Raw genomic sequence first — 16,286 nt, 5'->3', positions numbered from 1 at the left:
TCATTCATGTGTACAAAATTCATCTGTTGAAAAATAGTGAAAATAGCTGATCTACAGTATAAGCTTGTGAGCTTATAGTTTCACTATTTCCGAAGATTTTTTGAAGTATAAAATTATTAAATGAATGGCCTAAATGCATGGCCTGTTTGGTTACAAAGCCTAAAAGGCAAACAAATGTCATTTATATTTATATGTTCAATTTTTTTATGCCAAAAACACAATTAACTGGTTAATCACAATTATTTGTAAGATAATTTGATGGTCAAGTAACATGCCATGATGGTGACAGGTACACCATCTTCTGCCTGGCGCAAACCAGCACTAACGGGGAAACTTGCAGCATGCTGCACTTTTCTTAAAGGAAATAAAAAAAGATTATTTAGAGATTCAAAGATTATTATCCACCTGCAACACAAACACTGGGCCTAATACAAGGTACCGAAAGACATCCGCCACGCCCCAAACATACCACACCATTGTCTTTTATGCTGTGATGTGCATGCATAGGGCCTAAATCTGTTATGAAAATAGACAAATGCCCTGCCCCAAGTAGAAATTCTCTAGTGTCTCACTCTAGACCATTTCAGCATGAGTCATACAGGGATGGAACCTGCAACCTTCTGAAGAAAGAATGTAGGCTTATCATACAGCATCTATATCCTTTTATTTCAATTCAACAAAATCATAATTAACTCCACATTTCTCAGTTTGTCTCCTGTCGTCCAACTGGAGACATGATAAATCAAATAAATAATGTCCCACTTCATGTAACTTACAATGTAGCCATTGGCATTTAATGCATCATGCTCGCGTCTAATAAGCCACCTGGGTGTCCTCGGCTCATATGAGGCTGGCACCAGCTGTTATCAGCTGCCATCGGAGCATGTAGTCAGGGATTTGATTCTCCTTCCCACTCCTCCTCCCACAGACCCCTTTCAATGGCAAATTATTGAAACATGCCTGTTGCTGTGGCAACACAGTGTGAGAACTTGAGTTACAAAGGGATACATGCAAATGTTTCATGTCTGTGTGTGCATGTATGAGCACCAAATTACACTCCTGAAGTGTCCTTGCATCTGAAGTGGTCAATGAGACTGGCACAACCAGATGAGAGAACACGCCTCACAATAGCCACATTTACATGGACACTAACAGTAATACTAATCTGTTCAAAAGCCCAAACAGAATAATAATGCTCCATATACAGTAAACACCTCAATCAGAATAAACAGACCCAAACCGATTTAAATTATAATCGGCTGCAGATGGATAGTTTAAACATTTTCACAAACCGATCAAAAGAGAAACTGTCTGTGCATGCTAGGCATTCCATTTATTTTGCCAATAATTATTATTTTTAATGGGGAATGTGTGGGGGATTCATGTCTTATGTTGTGGGCTAAAATGCACTGCGGTGAAACTACTGGTGATTTCTGATGCTTCCTTTTCCTCTGGCATCTGGATCAGATCTTTGACTGGCCCCTTTTACATGCCCTTATAAAACTTGTGAACTCTCTTACTGTAATTTTGTGTATGCCGAATTGATTGGAGACAAAGCGGTATTCAGCACAGCTACCAAATCTGTACAAAACAATTGCATGCATAACATGGGTTTCTCTGATGTGACTTCATCTGGAGCCATAAATCCCTCCAACTGTCCTTCACAAATAATTGGCAAGTCATCCGAATGTTTCGCTTCCATTCAAGACCGGGACCAAAAGCAGAACTCTATCTCACCAATCTTTGCTTCAGACCTTCAACCACCGATTTCTGGTCTTGGAATGAGGCAGAGGCAGACCTCAGTACCGCACTAACACAGTACCATCACTAAAAAGAGATTATAGTGCTCGCCTTCTCCTCTTCATTCATCCCAGTAGAACGAAGCATCCATTGTTATCATGCTGCTGCTTGATTAAGGGCACAATAACAACAAATACCACGCTGAACAGATGATAGATACATCTTTAGGGAGGTTGTTCAATCGCATGCAAAAGAAAGAATGAATGCAATGTATTCATAATCGTCACCGCTGTTACACTCAGACAACTGTTCCGATTAAAGGCTGACCCTAAATCTTTAATTGGAATAGAAAAAAGTGTTCATGTAACTCCAGCTAAATACTGCTTAGTGTAAAACAGTAAACTACCATAAATACCTTTTCAACCCAAACACTTTATGGGAAATAATTGGGGGGCAGTGGCTCAGGGGTAGAGTGGCCGGGTAGAGTGAACTGGAAAACCGCAAGGATTCCGGGCTGGGGCGCTCCCCTAGAGTTAGTGTCAAAGTGTCCTTGAGCAAGACACTGAAGCCCTAATTGCTCCCGATGAGCAGGTTGGTGCCTTGCATGGTTTCCTCCGCCATCGGTGTATGAATGTGTGTGTGAATGGGTTAATGGCACAATCAATGTAAAGCGCTTCGGATAGAAGCGCTATATAAATGCACCATTTACCATTTATATCATGAAGGAGGCCCAAGTTGAGCCTCCTCCCCAATGCACCACTAATGTCCACCCTAATATCACCAACCTTTTTAGCCAGGTATGTTAGTAGAGAGCAAGTTCTCATTGATAATAACCATCACTTGCGTGTAGAAGCCCTATTTCATGAAAATGAATGAGATCAACTCTTCCCTCTGATGCAGATAGTGAGAAAGAGAGAGACATTAAAATGTTATTTTCTGGGAGAAAATGTAATCAGTACAATCCCCCAGTCTGATTTGCAAGGGAAGGAAACATGCTTCAAGAGGCATATTTTGAGAGATATGCCTCTTGAAGGCAGGCCTCGTGAAGGCATGACATGACATGACATGCAATCAAGTAGCAGTAAAAGTGACAAGCAAGGCAGGTTGCTCTTCTCTGTTAATCAACTATGATATGTCAAGAGAGGCTTTATCAGAACACAGGCTTTCTGACCTGCCTTCTCAAATCAGTTATTGGTTACAGCACATCTCACCGTCTCAAGTCTTTTGTTATTTGTACAGTTTTTGTACTGTGCGTTCCTGGTGGTTAGATACCTGTTGGGAATGCATGTCCGTTCAGTTATGTACTGTACTACCCGTTGTAGTATACTTAGTGCATAGTACTTGGAGGCCAGCCATCAATAGGCCAGATGACCTAATGATGTCCTCAGAAATCTCCATACATGGGTTTAAGGACACAGACAGACAGACACAGAGATTTCCATATCCATTAAATATATATCGGCATAACATACCCTCGGGTCCTTGATAAAACACCCACATTTGAAGTTGATTGGTCAGATGGTGCTTGAGTTATGCATGGCACGCATACGCACACACACACACACACACACACACACACACACACACACACACACACACACACACACCATTTATAGATATATGAGATGATATAGGATATCAAGGGGTCATTTTCTATTTAACATGGTGCTGTCTGACACTCATCAGTTGTAGACTATAAGCCACAGCCAGGAGTGGAAGGGAAACAGCAGGACCACAAGTGGGGTCGGTAGAATTCCACAAGGCATTTGCCGTCTAATATTATGCTGTCTGACACAATGTGTTCAATGGCCATTGACATTTTTTGTTAGATTTGTAAGCAAGTTTTGGTCATTACTATTTAGATAGTAATGACTGAATTAGAAGCTGATATCAGCGAGGAGGAATGACATGCAACAAAGGTCTCCATACGATTCCTATAATTGTAAAAAAATGACCGTGTAATTTTGGCCATTATGAACACACAATACAAATTCAATCGTATACAGTATTGTATATTGTAGTGGTTCTCAAATGGACCCTTACAGATCCATTTGGTTCCATTTGTACACTCTCAAGAGTCATGGTGGTCTTTGAAATAAAAAAGTTTGAGAACCACCGGTATCGTAATTGAATTCCACATATCAGCTCTGACAGTGCGATATAACCGGTTCCGGACAAAAAGGTTCCAAATGTGATGAAACCGATTCCGGTTCCTCAATGTTGTAATGTATTCGGTTCCGGAAACCCAACCGAATATGGGTGGTTATGTGGGGCACGTACCGTACAGTATGTGCGTGTGTGTTGTGCATACCTCCTGTGTGCGGCAGCTCTCTCCAGACTCTGTGAAGAGTTTGATGGGAGTGGAGCGTTGCGACACGGCCCCGTCGTCGTCACGGTCCTCCTCAGAGTCGTCCTCTGACGTGCTGGAGATGGCCTCCTCGCTCGGGGGAGGAGGCGCGCTGGCTGCAGTCTTCCGTTGGAGCACCGTCTCCTCCTTGTTGCTCTTGTTGCTGTAAATGTGTGCACGTGCACACGCACACACAAACACACACACACACACACACGCACACAAAATTATGTAACGTAAAGCAGTGGTTCTCAACCTTTTCAGGCCGCGACCCCCCAAAATAATCATATTTGAACTGGGGACCCCCCATTTTGTTTGACTCCGTTCCATAGATAAATATTGTGAAAATAGCAGATCTACAAGCTCACAATGCCTCGCAACGCGAGGCGTTGTGAGCTTGTAGATCGGCTTTTGCCTCTTTCTTATATCATTTGACAATTTGGCAATATACAATGTTTTATAGTATAGTTTGATGATTCATTTTGTTGCAGTAGTGGCCTATTTCTCTTTAGGTACTAAAAATGTCTTAAAAGTCCTTAAATTGTCACTTCACTATCATCTGGGGACCCCCCCAAAATGATGTGGGGACCCCCCTGGGGGTCCCGACCCACAGGTTGAGAACCACTGACGTAAAGCAGTGGTTGTCAAACTTTTTCAAGTCAAGGACCCCCAAATTGATATGTATTTGGCCGCGGACGCCCCATCTGAAAATGTTTTGTGCCAGGGACCCCCAGAAGAAGAATGTAGTGTACAGTTATTCAAACATACATTTGCTGTATGTGATAGGTGATTTGCTAAGTTCAGGTACAGTATATCCCTGGCTTTTAGATTATGCTGCGAAATCCCCATTCCCCATCGTGGGTTTTATGCAGGCTCAAGAAGCCAAAGTCTTTTGGCTAAAAAGACAACAACCATTCAAACCGGAGTGAAACAGGAAACAGGACACGTGGAGCATGAGGGAGGACAGCAGCAGGTAAACACCACCCCACGGTGAGGTTGTTTTAAAAAAAAAAAATGTGCCTAATGAATCAATGTGCTACGTCTGAGAGCTAATTGCAACACCTGCATGTCATTTGACTGTGACTATCAGCCGAACACGACAGATCCTAATCTAAGCCCTAAAACGTTGAGGAAAAACAATGACATTTGAACACGGGCCGATCATGAATAACTACTAGTGGTGTGTCAAATAGCCTTATCGTGAACCAGCGGCGAGTAAACATACCGAGAGGTGTAATGAAACACAATGTACTAGCAGCAAGCATACCTATGTGTGTTTGTGTTGCATGCCTAATGAATGCGATACCACATGAGGGTTATTATGTAAGAGTCTTGTTTTTGTTTTCTGCACACCGTGCAGCGGCGTTTGTAGGGCACCGTGACATAGGAACAACGGACTGTATTACACACAATCGGTGGTGGACAGTAACTAAGTATATTTACTTTGAGCATAGTACTGTACTTAAGTACATTTTTTTGAGTAGCTGTACTTTACTTGAGTGTTTGTTTTTTGGGATATTGACTTTCAATCCACTATATTTCGAAGACAAATATTGTACTTTTGACTCCACTACATTTCTAGGAAGGGAAGTACCTTATGAATTAACCACTTAAGCACTATTTCAAATACTGTATAGTGAAAACAGCCGATCTACAAGCTCACAACGTGTGCCGATGCGAAGCGTTGCGAGCTTGCAGATAAATAAAAAGAAAATGTGCTTTGCAATTTGTACTTTTGAACACCTATGTATTTTTCAAAGAATGTACTTTTGAATACTTATGTATTATCAAAAGCATGTACTTTTTAATACTTAAGTATTTTTTTAAAAGCACATACTTTTGAATACATAAGTATATTTAAAAGCAAGTACTCCAGTACTTTAACTCGAATATAAATTTGACTGCGCAACTTTCACTTGTAGTTGAGTAATATTATATATATATATATAACAGGAGTATCTATACTTTGACCCAAGAACTGAGATTGAGTACTCTGTCCACCACTGCCTACAATAAATAAAACACCACACCACACACATCCAGATGTGCGTGCAACCACTCTCACTAGCACTTACCCCAGCACTGACTTCGCCGTCTCCTCTGGCTTGCGTACTGTGAAGGGGCTTGGATCTACTCCCACCGTTTTAGGCATAAACTCCCTTTGAATGGACAGAGAAAGAAATGTAAAAATATGTGTAAAGAAAACTGGGCGGCAGTGGCTCAGGAGTTAGATCGGCCGTTTTTTGGGTGTTCTTAATGAAAACACTGAAACCCTAACTGTTCCCTATGAGCAGGTTGATGCCTTGCATGATTGCCTCCACTGTGTGTGAATGGGTCAATGTAAAGCACTTTGGATAATGGCACTAAAGAAATGCAGACCATTTACCATTAAATGGTAAATGTATGACTTGGCATCCCAGGCAAGGCAGTATCATAAGTATATCATTTAGAATGATCGATCAGTCATCATCTTACTTTTAAGTGATCTGATACTTTTTAAGGTTTTGAGATAGATGCAGCACTGAGCAGAAAGGGAAGGAAAAAACAAATCAATCAGTGGGGTAGAATTCAGCCCTCATATGTAGATTCCTGTTACCAAAAATATAGGTTACAAACGTAACCCCGGTTATTTGAGTATTACCAGCAAGATGTCTCGCTTATGGGAGAGCGTCTCCCATCAGCTAGTCATGATGTCAGCTGTGTCAGCTCTTGCATGCCTGATCACCTTAGTCCTTAACATTGTTTGTGATGCACAGGCAGCTGATTAAGGCTGGTGTGAAGGCCATTGCTATGAATTATACTTACTGTACACAACTAAAGACTTATTTTTCCACAATAAGAATACCTTGATCATTATCTTTTTTGGCACCAACTCTGTTACGAGAGTTGTCCTTTTTTGAAGATAAATGTTATTCATATTGTGCAATTAGTCTACATCAATTTGATGGTATCCTTATGATCATCAACTAGTTTTTATCAATCTTTTCACCTCAATGATGAGTCTCTCAAGGCAATCTCATCTGACATGTTGAACATGTGATGTTTTGAATGTGATCCGACAAACACGACGGCCTTCAAATTCTGATGGATTTTGATTGACTGTCAGTATTTCTATTGATCATTAAATCGTTTTGAAAGTGATCCCAACGATATCAGTGGCTAGTGTTGTCGTCGTTATAATGGTGGTGTGGACGCTGCAATCCAACATTTTTTCAAACAATATATTCATAGTTATCATAATAATTAACCACTTAAATCCTATTACTTCATTGTACGTCAAATAACAAAAGTAGTCAGTCTACAAGATTGTGGATAATCTATTTTATGCGCACCTATTATGAAATGCCCAAAATAAGCATACAAGAATTCATGTTGTTAATGCTCTTGGTGTGGATGACCTTTTGGTCCTGTGTTTTTATACATACTGTAATGTTTTGTAAAGAGAGAAAATAATGTGTGTGTGTGTGTGTGTGTGTGTGTGTTGCCACCTTGCAGAGTTGGTCATGGCAATGCAGAAGGTGTCGTCAAATGAGGTGAGTTCATAGGGCTTGAAGAACTCTGTATAGATGTCAACGCTCTCTTCATAGCGGTTCACTCTCTTCACACGTATCTTCTTCATATTTTCCTCACATGGGACTACACACGGACACGCGCACGCACGCACGCACGCACGCGCGCGCGCGCGCACGCACGCACGCACGCACACACACACACACACACACACACACACACACACACACACACACACACACACACACACACACACACACACACACACACACACACACACACACACACACACACACACACACACACACACACACACACACACACACACACACACACACACACACAATATGTTTAACCACTAGAGTCCTATTCAAAAATGTAAGTTAAATATTTTAAAAAGTACAAAAGATATGTGGACATTTTTTTTGTGTGGAGGTACGTCTGTGGCCTACTGGCACTGTGTACAATTACAAACGATTGTTTTGACACTTGAGTGTCCTTGACGCTGATCGGTCCAGCGATTTGAGAGACTTACCTTCGGTCACCCAGACAGACACACATACATGTAAATGGGTCAATGGTATCACAGTAATGCCAGGAAACAGTCATACATAACCACTGATTATCAGATTGAAAAGATACTGTACCTTCATCATAGGCCACAGGCAGGAAGGGTAGGATTGCTTCTGACCACCAAAAGGTATAGCTGGAGAGGGAAAAATGTCATGCAAATGAATGAATTAGCGCCTCAGACACATTTCCACTGAATGCAGAGTATTTAGGACACCTGAATACATAATGTTACGTAAACTTCATATGACAAATTGGCTCAGCTCTGAGCTGGATGACCTGCCTTGACAACTGAATGCAACAGCCTTTTATTCAATACAACCAATCTGAGTATACTGTATAAGGTTATGATTTGGTGTGCATGCAGGCTGTTGTACTTTGTGAGACCTTAAGAGAAAGCCCACAGTGTGTGACCATGGAATTGAACTCAATTTTCACCCACATAATGGCCGAGCCTCTTAAGCCCATTGTGGCCATATAAACTAGTAACATACAGGCAGTATTATATCAGTTATTATACAAGCTGGGTGGTGGTGATGGTCTATCTCTCACACACGTAACACATACGCAGAAATGACAGTGAACAAGGTCAAACCTTATAAAGTGTTATGAGAGCGAGTGATAGAGGGAGAATATCAAGAGTTGGCTGTAGAATTGATATGTGGCACAGCGTATTCCTCTTTCGTGTATCATCATCAGAGGTCCAGCTTAGTGTTGTGCAGCCATGCCCTTGTCTCAGGTCACTGCACGATTAGCAGCAGGCTATGCATTCATGTCATGCTGAATAAATGTGAGATTAGTTCCAGGCACACAGACAGATAGGCCCTCTTCTAGACGGCTCGCCTCGGAGAACCCATGCCGTAAAAAGGCCCTCAACTTGGGTCACAAAAACATAATAAGGGGGGGGACATCTTCCTGCCCACCATGCTCGACATGTCATTTAGATTACTGCATCCAATAGCCTGCTTGAAGTAACTCAAAACAAGGCTGGTTCTGGGTTGGCTCTGAGACAAGTATTGTAGACATGCATGCACATCTCACTTGTCTCAGCTTCAAAGAACAACTTAATTATACATTTCCATTAATGTCTTTATATTAACATAATTTATTCCTCAAATACTCATACATGTTCCACTCAAGGGACGAGACGTGGACTGATAGCTTTACCCCTACCTAAGTCCAATTCTATGCAGAAGGCTGTATTTTAGACTGTAAGTCGGTATAACGGTATAGCCTGTCAGGTTTGTGTGTGTGTGTGTGTGTGTGTGTGTGTGTGTGTGTGTGTGTGTGTGTGTGTGTGTGTGTGTGTGTGTGTGTGTGTGTACCAGCGTCTTTCTTGGGGCAGAGCCATGGAGCTCCTATGATGCAGATAAAAGTCGGTGGGCAGCTCCCACAGATGGGGCTTGGACTCTGAGGGCTGATAGACCTGGAGGAACAGGTTGATGGCATCCTGCCTGTCTGCGTCTGAAATACACAACATGGTTTCATGTAGAAATGCATTTCATGAGGAAAATGTCAATGCAGAGGAAACCTTTTTTCAGTTTTTTTTTTGTTGATTTGCGTGAGAAGGGCATTAACATGCAATCATATGACATCTGCTTTTCTGAAGGAAGCCGAACAAAAATAAGTGTTACTCTTATGTACCTGTACACAAGATGCAACAATAAAGCACAACCTTGAACCTTGAATCTGACATCGCTAGTTCCCACTGATGTTGCAAAGACTGATCCATTAAACTTATCGCAGCATACTGCCATTGATGACAATGTGATCATGAGAAGATCTTGAAAGTTCACCCTCACAACCTAGACCATCCCAAGTGTTAAAGTAGAAAAGAAAAGAGAATAATTCTAGTAGAATAGCATGAAGCAAAAACATTAAACACAGAAACACCTGAAAACAATGACAGTGTAACAATAGGTTTCACAGTGAGGCTGGGCTGTGGGAGGGCGCCGAGATCTTTATTCCTGTGTTTGTCTGTTTAATGAGTGGCACATGTTTACAAGCGTTGCCAGCCAGGTGCCAACTAATCCATCCCACAACTGTGTAGCCACGTGCAGTGCTCTAAGCAGACGTGTTGTATAATTAGACAGTAAATTGAGTCTCTCGCTTTAATTATCGCCTGCTTCCCCGCAATTTGTTAATAATGTATTCACTAAAACATGAGGTAAGGGTTGTGATGACCTCTGAAAACAACATACACGTGTCGCAACTATTGTATCAGTAAGAAAATAAATTATATTCCACAAGAACAGTATTACAAGTCGATTGCATATAATATTTGCACAAATACAGAAGATGTGCAGTAACTAATTAGGTATATTTTACGTAACGGGTCTCCAGCTGAACATGCAAGTTCAAATGTAATCACTGCTTTTCATCATATATGGCGGGCGGCCATAGCTGAATGGGTAGATAGGCTGCCTGTGAAACAGAAGGTCCCAGGTTCGAGCCCCGGCAATGTGTCGAGGTGTCCCTGAGCAAGACACTTAGCCTCTAACTGCTCTAACGCTGCACTGAAGTCTGACAAATTGGGCGGCAATCAGCTGGGTGAGGCTGAAAACTGAATTTCCCCGGCAGGATCACATAGGCCTAATCATTATTATTAATAGAGAGCAGCATGAAACACTGTTACAACAATAAACAAAGAATACAAAACAATACAAATATCACACATTACAAACAAGTGAAAGCAATAACCAGTTAAAATGCAAAGCAGGATCAATAACTAAAATGGTTACAATAAGTCAACAACTGTGGCAGTTGACAAATATAAAAGCAATCACATTTGCTAAGAGTGCAAATCTCTCTACCCTTTAAAATGACCATGTCTCTCAGGCGTTTTGTGAAGTTAATGTTATTTTGGAATCATGTGTTCACGTTAAATTAGCGCTGTATGAGACTTGAAGAGCACACACATCATACAATTACCTTTTAACAATGATAGGAATGACCAAACATTCAAGCACTAAACCCAGTGAACCAAACAGATCTGCCTTCAATAAGACATGGGCATTTACTAGCGCATAAAAACAAATGTACAGTACACCTGGAAAGCAAAATAATTAACACATTGAGTGCCAGGGGTTTTTCAAAACAGGGTACCTCCAGTGCCTGGATTTTTTTTACAATTTTTGGACCTTTTTCAAATAGTCACAAAATAGTTTCAGTGATCACCGTCCTCACGGTGATCCCCTCATTACACAAACAGGGGTCTCGTACAATCCGGGGAAAAACATTAAAAACATTTGGTAATCCGTTCCATAGTTGCAGCCAGTTGAAAATAGTCAAAAATACATACTAAAAAAGAAAAGTACACAGGAGCCGAAATACAGGCTTTTGAAGTCATAAGTTAACCAGGAAGTGGATTGGAGTCTAAATCTTCGAAAAATCATTTTTTTTTTCATATTTTTGCCCAAAAACGGTCATAACCGTTTTTGGCACACCTCGTTTGGATTATGAAAAACGGTCCGGACCGTTTTTGGCACTCAATGTGTTAACTATAATGAATGAAAATTGAGATTAGACTAATGGAAGCACAATATCAACAGAAAGAATGATCAGATTCCAAGCCGTAGCTACAATTACACAAGAAAGCAGAAGTCAAGTCCTTTTTTGAATTATTTCCCAATTAAAAATGCTATTCTTTAGAAGAAGAAAAAAGAAGGAAAAATAATCTCAAAAATACAACTGCAACTGAGTGTTCGAGTTCAAGTGGGACAGAGTTAACGAAAGGCAACTGCAATTGCTTAGAATTTAACCTGACAGTTTGGCTGAAAGGTGTTTCTGCAGTCTATTAGCTAAGCCAAGGGTTCCAAAACCTTTCAGGTTCTCCATCTCAGGTCCTAAAATCAAATCCTTGTTTCCCTCACTTGTGCCCTTTTGGGTCTCAGTTCCTCCCACGAGGTTGCATGGAGAAAACGAGGCGAGAGAAAAGGAAGAAATGTTGTTTTGAGAAGTGGGACATGAATTCTGCTCAAGCGTCTTATTAAGCGACATCCATTTCTGATAATAACAAGACAGCTGACAAGGCAAGCCCTTTGAGACTGTAACAGTGATTAAGGCATATTGCTGAGTTGAGTTGCTAATTGCCTGGTGCTGCTCAACCAGTCACTAACTAGATAACTACAGTCCCCTATTGACATAGGCTGCCTTTTAATAGAATGACTATCGTTCCAAGATGCGTGAATTCCAGTAAAGTGATTTTGCCAGCTATCCCCTAGCAATGACATTATTGCACTGAGCGCACGATGAGGAATTAATCTTACAACTCCAATCAGATGCCTAATCACAACAGCCCTAGGAGGCTGTGTGTATTATGAAAAACAGACATACAGGAGCGGGAGTGAGGGAACACAGAGAGACAGTCTCGCCGCATGAAGACCCGGTCTCACATGCGGGAGACCATCGAGAATGAGGCAGGCCTATCACCTTTTTTGCAACAATGTGTTTTATCACTACTCCTGTTCTTTCCTCTTCTCTACACCCCATGAACAACGTTTCTGCCATTCAGCAGAACCGAAAGCTGAACTGAATTCAGCTTACTGTACGTCTCCCTTGGACTTGGACAACCCCACAGAAAACTGGCACCTCTGATGGCCTCATGGAACCTTTGGCTAATCTTTCCCATAATTAGAGAGACAGGGTTTGTGATTGAGACCGTGTGAAATTCAAATGTGGGAACATTTGAATTTCACGCTGTCTCAATTACAAACCCTGTCCCTCTTTCCATCATTCATTGGGATCTATTGTCCCTCCCGGTCCAATTTCCCTGAAGAGCTGGATGCTCTTGTTACAGTAGCTCCTTCACAGGAGATGACACTCCTTCCACCTTTCTCTTTCTCCTACTCATAAAGCTGGTCATACAGCATATATTGTTCTCTAGAGCAATGGTTCTCAAACTTTTTCAACATGAACCCCAAATGAATATGTATTTGGCTAAGGACGCCCATCTGAAAATTACTTTGTGCCAGATATCCCCATACAAGATTTGTGTGGTTAAAATGTTTCTAATTATGTTTTTTTTTATTGTTGAAAATAGCAGATTCAAATAGCGGATGTATTTAGGGTTAAAGTGGTGAAACTGACTTTCAATGCTACATTAACTCAGTTTTCTGGGGGCCCCCTTGGAACACTTGGTGACAGGCTTTCATGAGGAGGTTCTGATCTGGACATACACATACTGTACATACATAGGTACATAGAGTATACATACAAATAAGGAGGAAAAACAACAACACACACATACAGCTCAACCTGGGATTTCAGGTGAGTTAATCAAACTAAATCTAGGTAGTGGCTAACCAGTTCATTTGAACTCAGTGGGAGGGAATCGGGGTGGTGGTGGTGGTGGGGGGGGGGTGGGGGGGGGGGTTGGCGAGGGGGTGAGGGATGCATTGGGGGCTTTTGTTATGCAAGAAAGGGAAGAAATAATACAGCAGATCATCTATTGCTCCGGAGACAAAGCTGCTATACTGTATACATAATTACAAATGCCCAAAGGTTTAAATCAGGATAATGATAATTTTCCAATTGAGCAACGCGCTTCCGTGGATGTACAGTACTTTATTTAGACAGGAGAATATAGAGACAGGAAGATGAAATTAGAGATAGACAGCCATGTGACAGCCACACATGGCTCAAGGTCGCGGTACAATGAGGTCCGCAACATGGCTTTCAAAAGAGGAAAATCATGCTGCCTCTAAAGACTCTGCTGCTCAACCCCACTCCCCCCTCCGACCTCCACTGGGGTGGGTCCACGCGGCCTAAAATGATGCAATAGCACGCCCCTCAGCGTTGTTGAGCCATTCAAAAATATTTGAGATGTGTTATGACGCTGATCGGCCTATTAGTTTGTAGGATTAACTGTGGACCATCACACACGCACTGCCTGGTGCAGATAATTAGGAATAAGATAGGTGATTACTATAATCAATCAAGCATCAACACATTCTAAATAATTGTTACTGGAAATGGGTTTCAAGATTATTATTTATTTTACTGAATATAATGTAGAAATGAGAGCTGGATTGAGGTCTAACCTGTTTGTTTATTATTACTAGTCCATACCCGTGGGGGGATATGCACACATGATCTGGCAACCCGGGAGGCAGTTCGTCCCATAGCTCGCGGGGCCATCCCACAGCTGGGGCCAGCCGTAACCATGGTGACTGTCTTTTACATACAAACGCTAATAACAGCTGACAGTTGGGGAAATCGAAAAACGGGCTTCGCTGTTCCGTGCACATGGTAATGGTCAATGGCTGTGTGCAAATTCAGATCAATTGCTCCTGCCACTGAGGAGAACCCGGGAAGAAGAGATTTTGGCCTCACCACCGACCACCGGGACAGAGCTTTGCAGAATTATAGGAGGATATTTTTTTCTCTGACATTTGTTCTGATGAAGATTAAAATGATTGAAAAGTCATGATTAAAGTGTAGTGATATCTGCTGCACCTGCCAAATGGCTAGACAGATTGTTTGTGTCAATAAAATACAGTAAGTCTGTATTTTGGCTTTGTGTGCAGGTTCTACTTGTCTCAAGGTTTTGTTATGAAATGTAACCATCAGGTTTTCACGTGTGCTTGCTCGAGTATGCATCCATGTTTGTGTTTTGGGTGTGTGTGTAGCATGCGTGACTGTGTGAGAGTGCGTGTGTCTATTTGTGCAAATGCTGAGTCTGCGTTTCTATGGTAACAGGGGATACACGGCCAGATTGAGTTTCACTGTGTGTGGGGTGAGTGTGAATAAATGTCTGCACTGAAGCGGGCTGTAATATGGATGAATTGGGGACAAAGGAAATTAAAGGTTATGAAGAAGAGCGAGGGTGAGCATGCTGAAAAGGATTAGCAAACTATGCTGTAATAACCACTGGTGGAGGGGTGAAATGTTCAGACGTGTGTGTGTGTGTGTGTGTGTGTGTGTGTGTGTGTGTGTGTGTGTGTGTGCGTTAAAAGGAAGGAAATAAAATCATGTTAGCAGTCAAGTAACAACGCATGCCTGGTTTTCAATGTATGCATGCGTATGCAAAAGGGTGTACTGTAGTCGGCCCAACAAAACAGGGTCTGTACAAGGAATGGGGCTCAATGGAGGTAGTGTTCAAAGTCCAGCTTGCATGTCTTCTTTCTTCCTGTGTGTGTGTGTGTGTGTGTGTGTGTGTGTGTGCGTGCGTGCGTGCGTGCGTGCCTGCGTGCGTGCGTGACAGGGTAAAACAAAATGTATACAGAAATCCTACCATGAAATGAACAAAACTCTGTCCATCCTCATTAGTTTTTCTCCTCAGTGGGTTGACTAATTGATCTACAGTTGCAGAAGGTTAAGTCAGGAATACATGCCGACCCGTTTGTGCAATACTCCTTTACTTGATATAGTCGTGGTACACGTTGTCTGACATGTTGGTGTGGAGTCCTGGGCTTATCTCACATTTTCTCACACGCCACCACACATACAAACGTGACACAAAGCTCAGGCAATCAGTGAAGCCGACAGGTTGGGTTGACCAATCAGGGAAGCCGGTGCCCACACGCCTCCCAAACACACACAATTCTGTGCGTCGTCCGCAGACCCGCGGACAGACAGATAGTCACTGTTACTGGCTGGGCACTGCACACCCCCAGGTTATATGGGACACACATGGCAAGTTTGAGGCTGTTCGGCTCGACGGCGCCCGAGTTTTTCCCGTGACTGACAGACATACACAGGTTTTGTAAATGAATAGATAGAGGATGTTGTGAAAATGGTATGATTATGTTTGCCTATATACAGTACCTATGCTGTTTGCAATCAACTCATGATGTCCACTGGTTGATTGCACTATGGTGCTTGATAAAAACGCAAGTGTGCATAGTCACAACTTCAGATTTTTAGTGTGTGTGTGTGTGCATACCAGAGAAAGCGTTGCTGTAATAGCGTGACAGTGTCTGCATGATGTCTTTGGAGTGCTGTGTCCAGGGGGCGATCTTTCGGTATGTCTTAACCCTGTGGACCAGCTGGGAGCCACCGTACTGCAGAGACAGAGTGTCTCCGTGATCCTCATACAGCTCCTCAAACAGCCTGGGAAACACAAACACACATTTTGAGAGGTACCATAATTAATTAATTGAGCGAACGTTTCAGTCCA

At 42.1% G+C, this 16,286-nt stretch overlaps 1 protein-coding gene across 1 annotated transcript in view; it reads right to left on the bottom strand.

Moving 5' to 3' along the window:
- The window catches only part of fig4a (FIG4 phosphoinositide 5-phosphatase a), a 78,944-nt gene that overhangs the window by 26,710 nt on the left and 35,948 nt on the right, over positions 1-16,286 (bottom strand). The window contains exons 15-20 of the mRNA XM_084081804.1: positions 16,053-16,219; positions 9,493-9,631; positions 8,245-8,303; positions 7,576-7,723; positions 6,163-6,246; positions 4,052-4,250 (exon numbers count right to left, since the gene is read on the bottom strand). Coding sequence (XP_083937930.1) covers positions 4,052-4,250; positions 6,163-6,246; positions 7,576-7,723; positions 8,245-8,303; positions 9,493-9,631; positions 16,053-16,219 — 796 coding nt within the window. The remainder of the gene's footprint in view (positions 1-4,051; positions 4,251-6,162; positions 6,247-7,575; positions 7,724-8,244; positions 8,304-9,492; positions 9,632-16,052; positions 16,220-16,286) is intronic.

This window comes from Gymnoscopelus microlampas (assembly GCF_963454915.1).
Source record: "Gymnoscopelus microlampas genome assembly, chromosome: 16".
Classification (NCBI taxonomy): Eukaryota; Metazoa; Chordata; class Actinopteri; order Myctophiformes; family Myctophidae; genus Gymnoscopelus; species Gymnoscopelus microlampas.
Note: the sequence above shows the minus strand (reverse complement) of the source record. Positions and strands in the feature narration are given on the sequence as shown.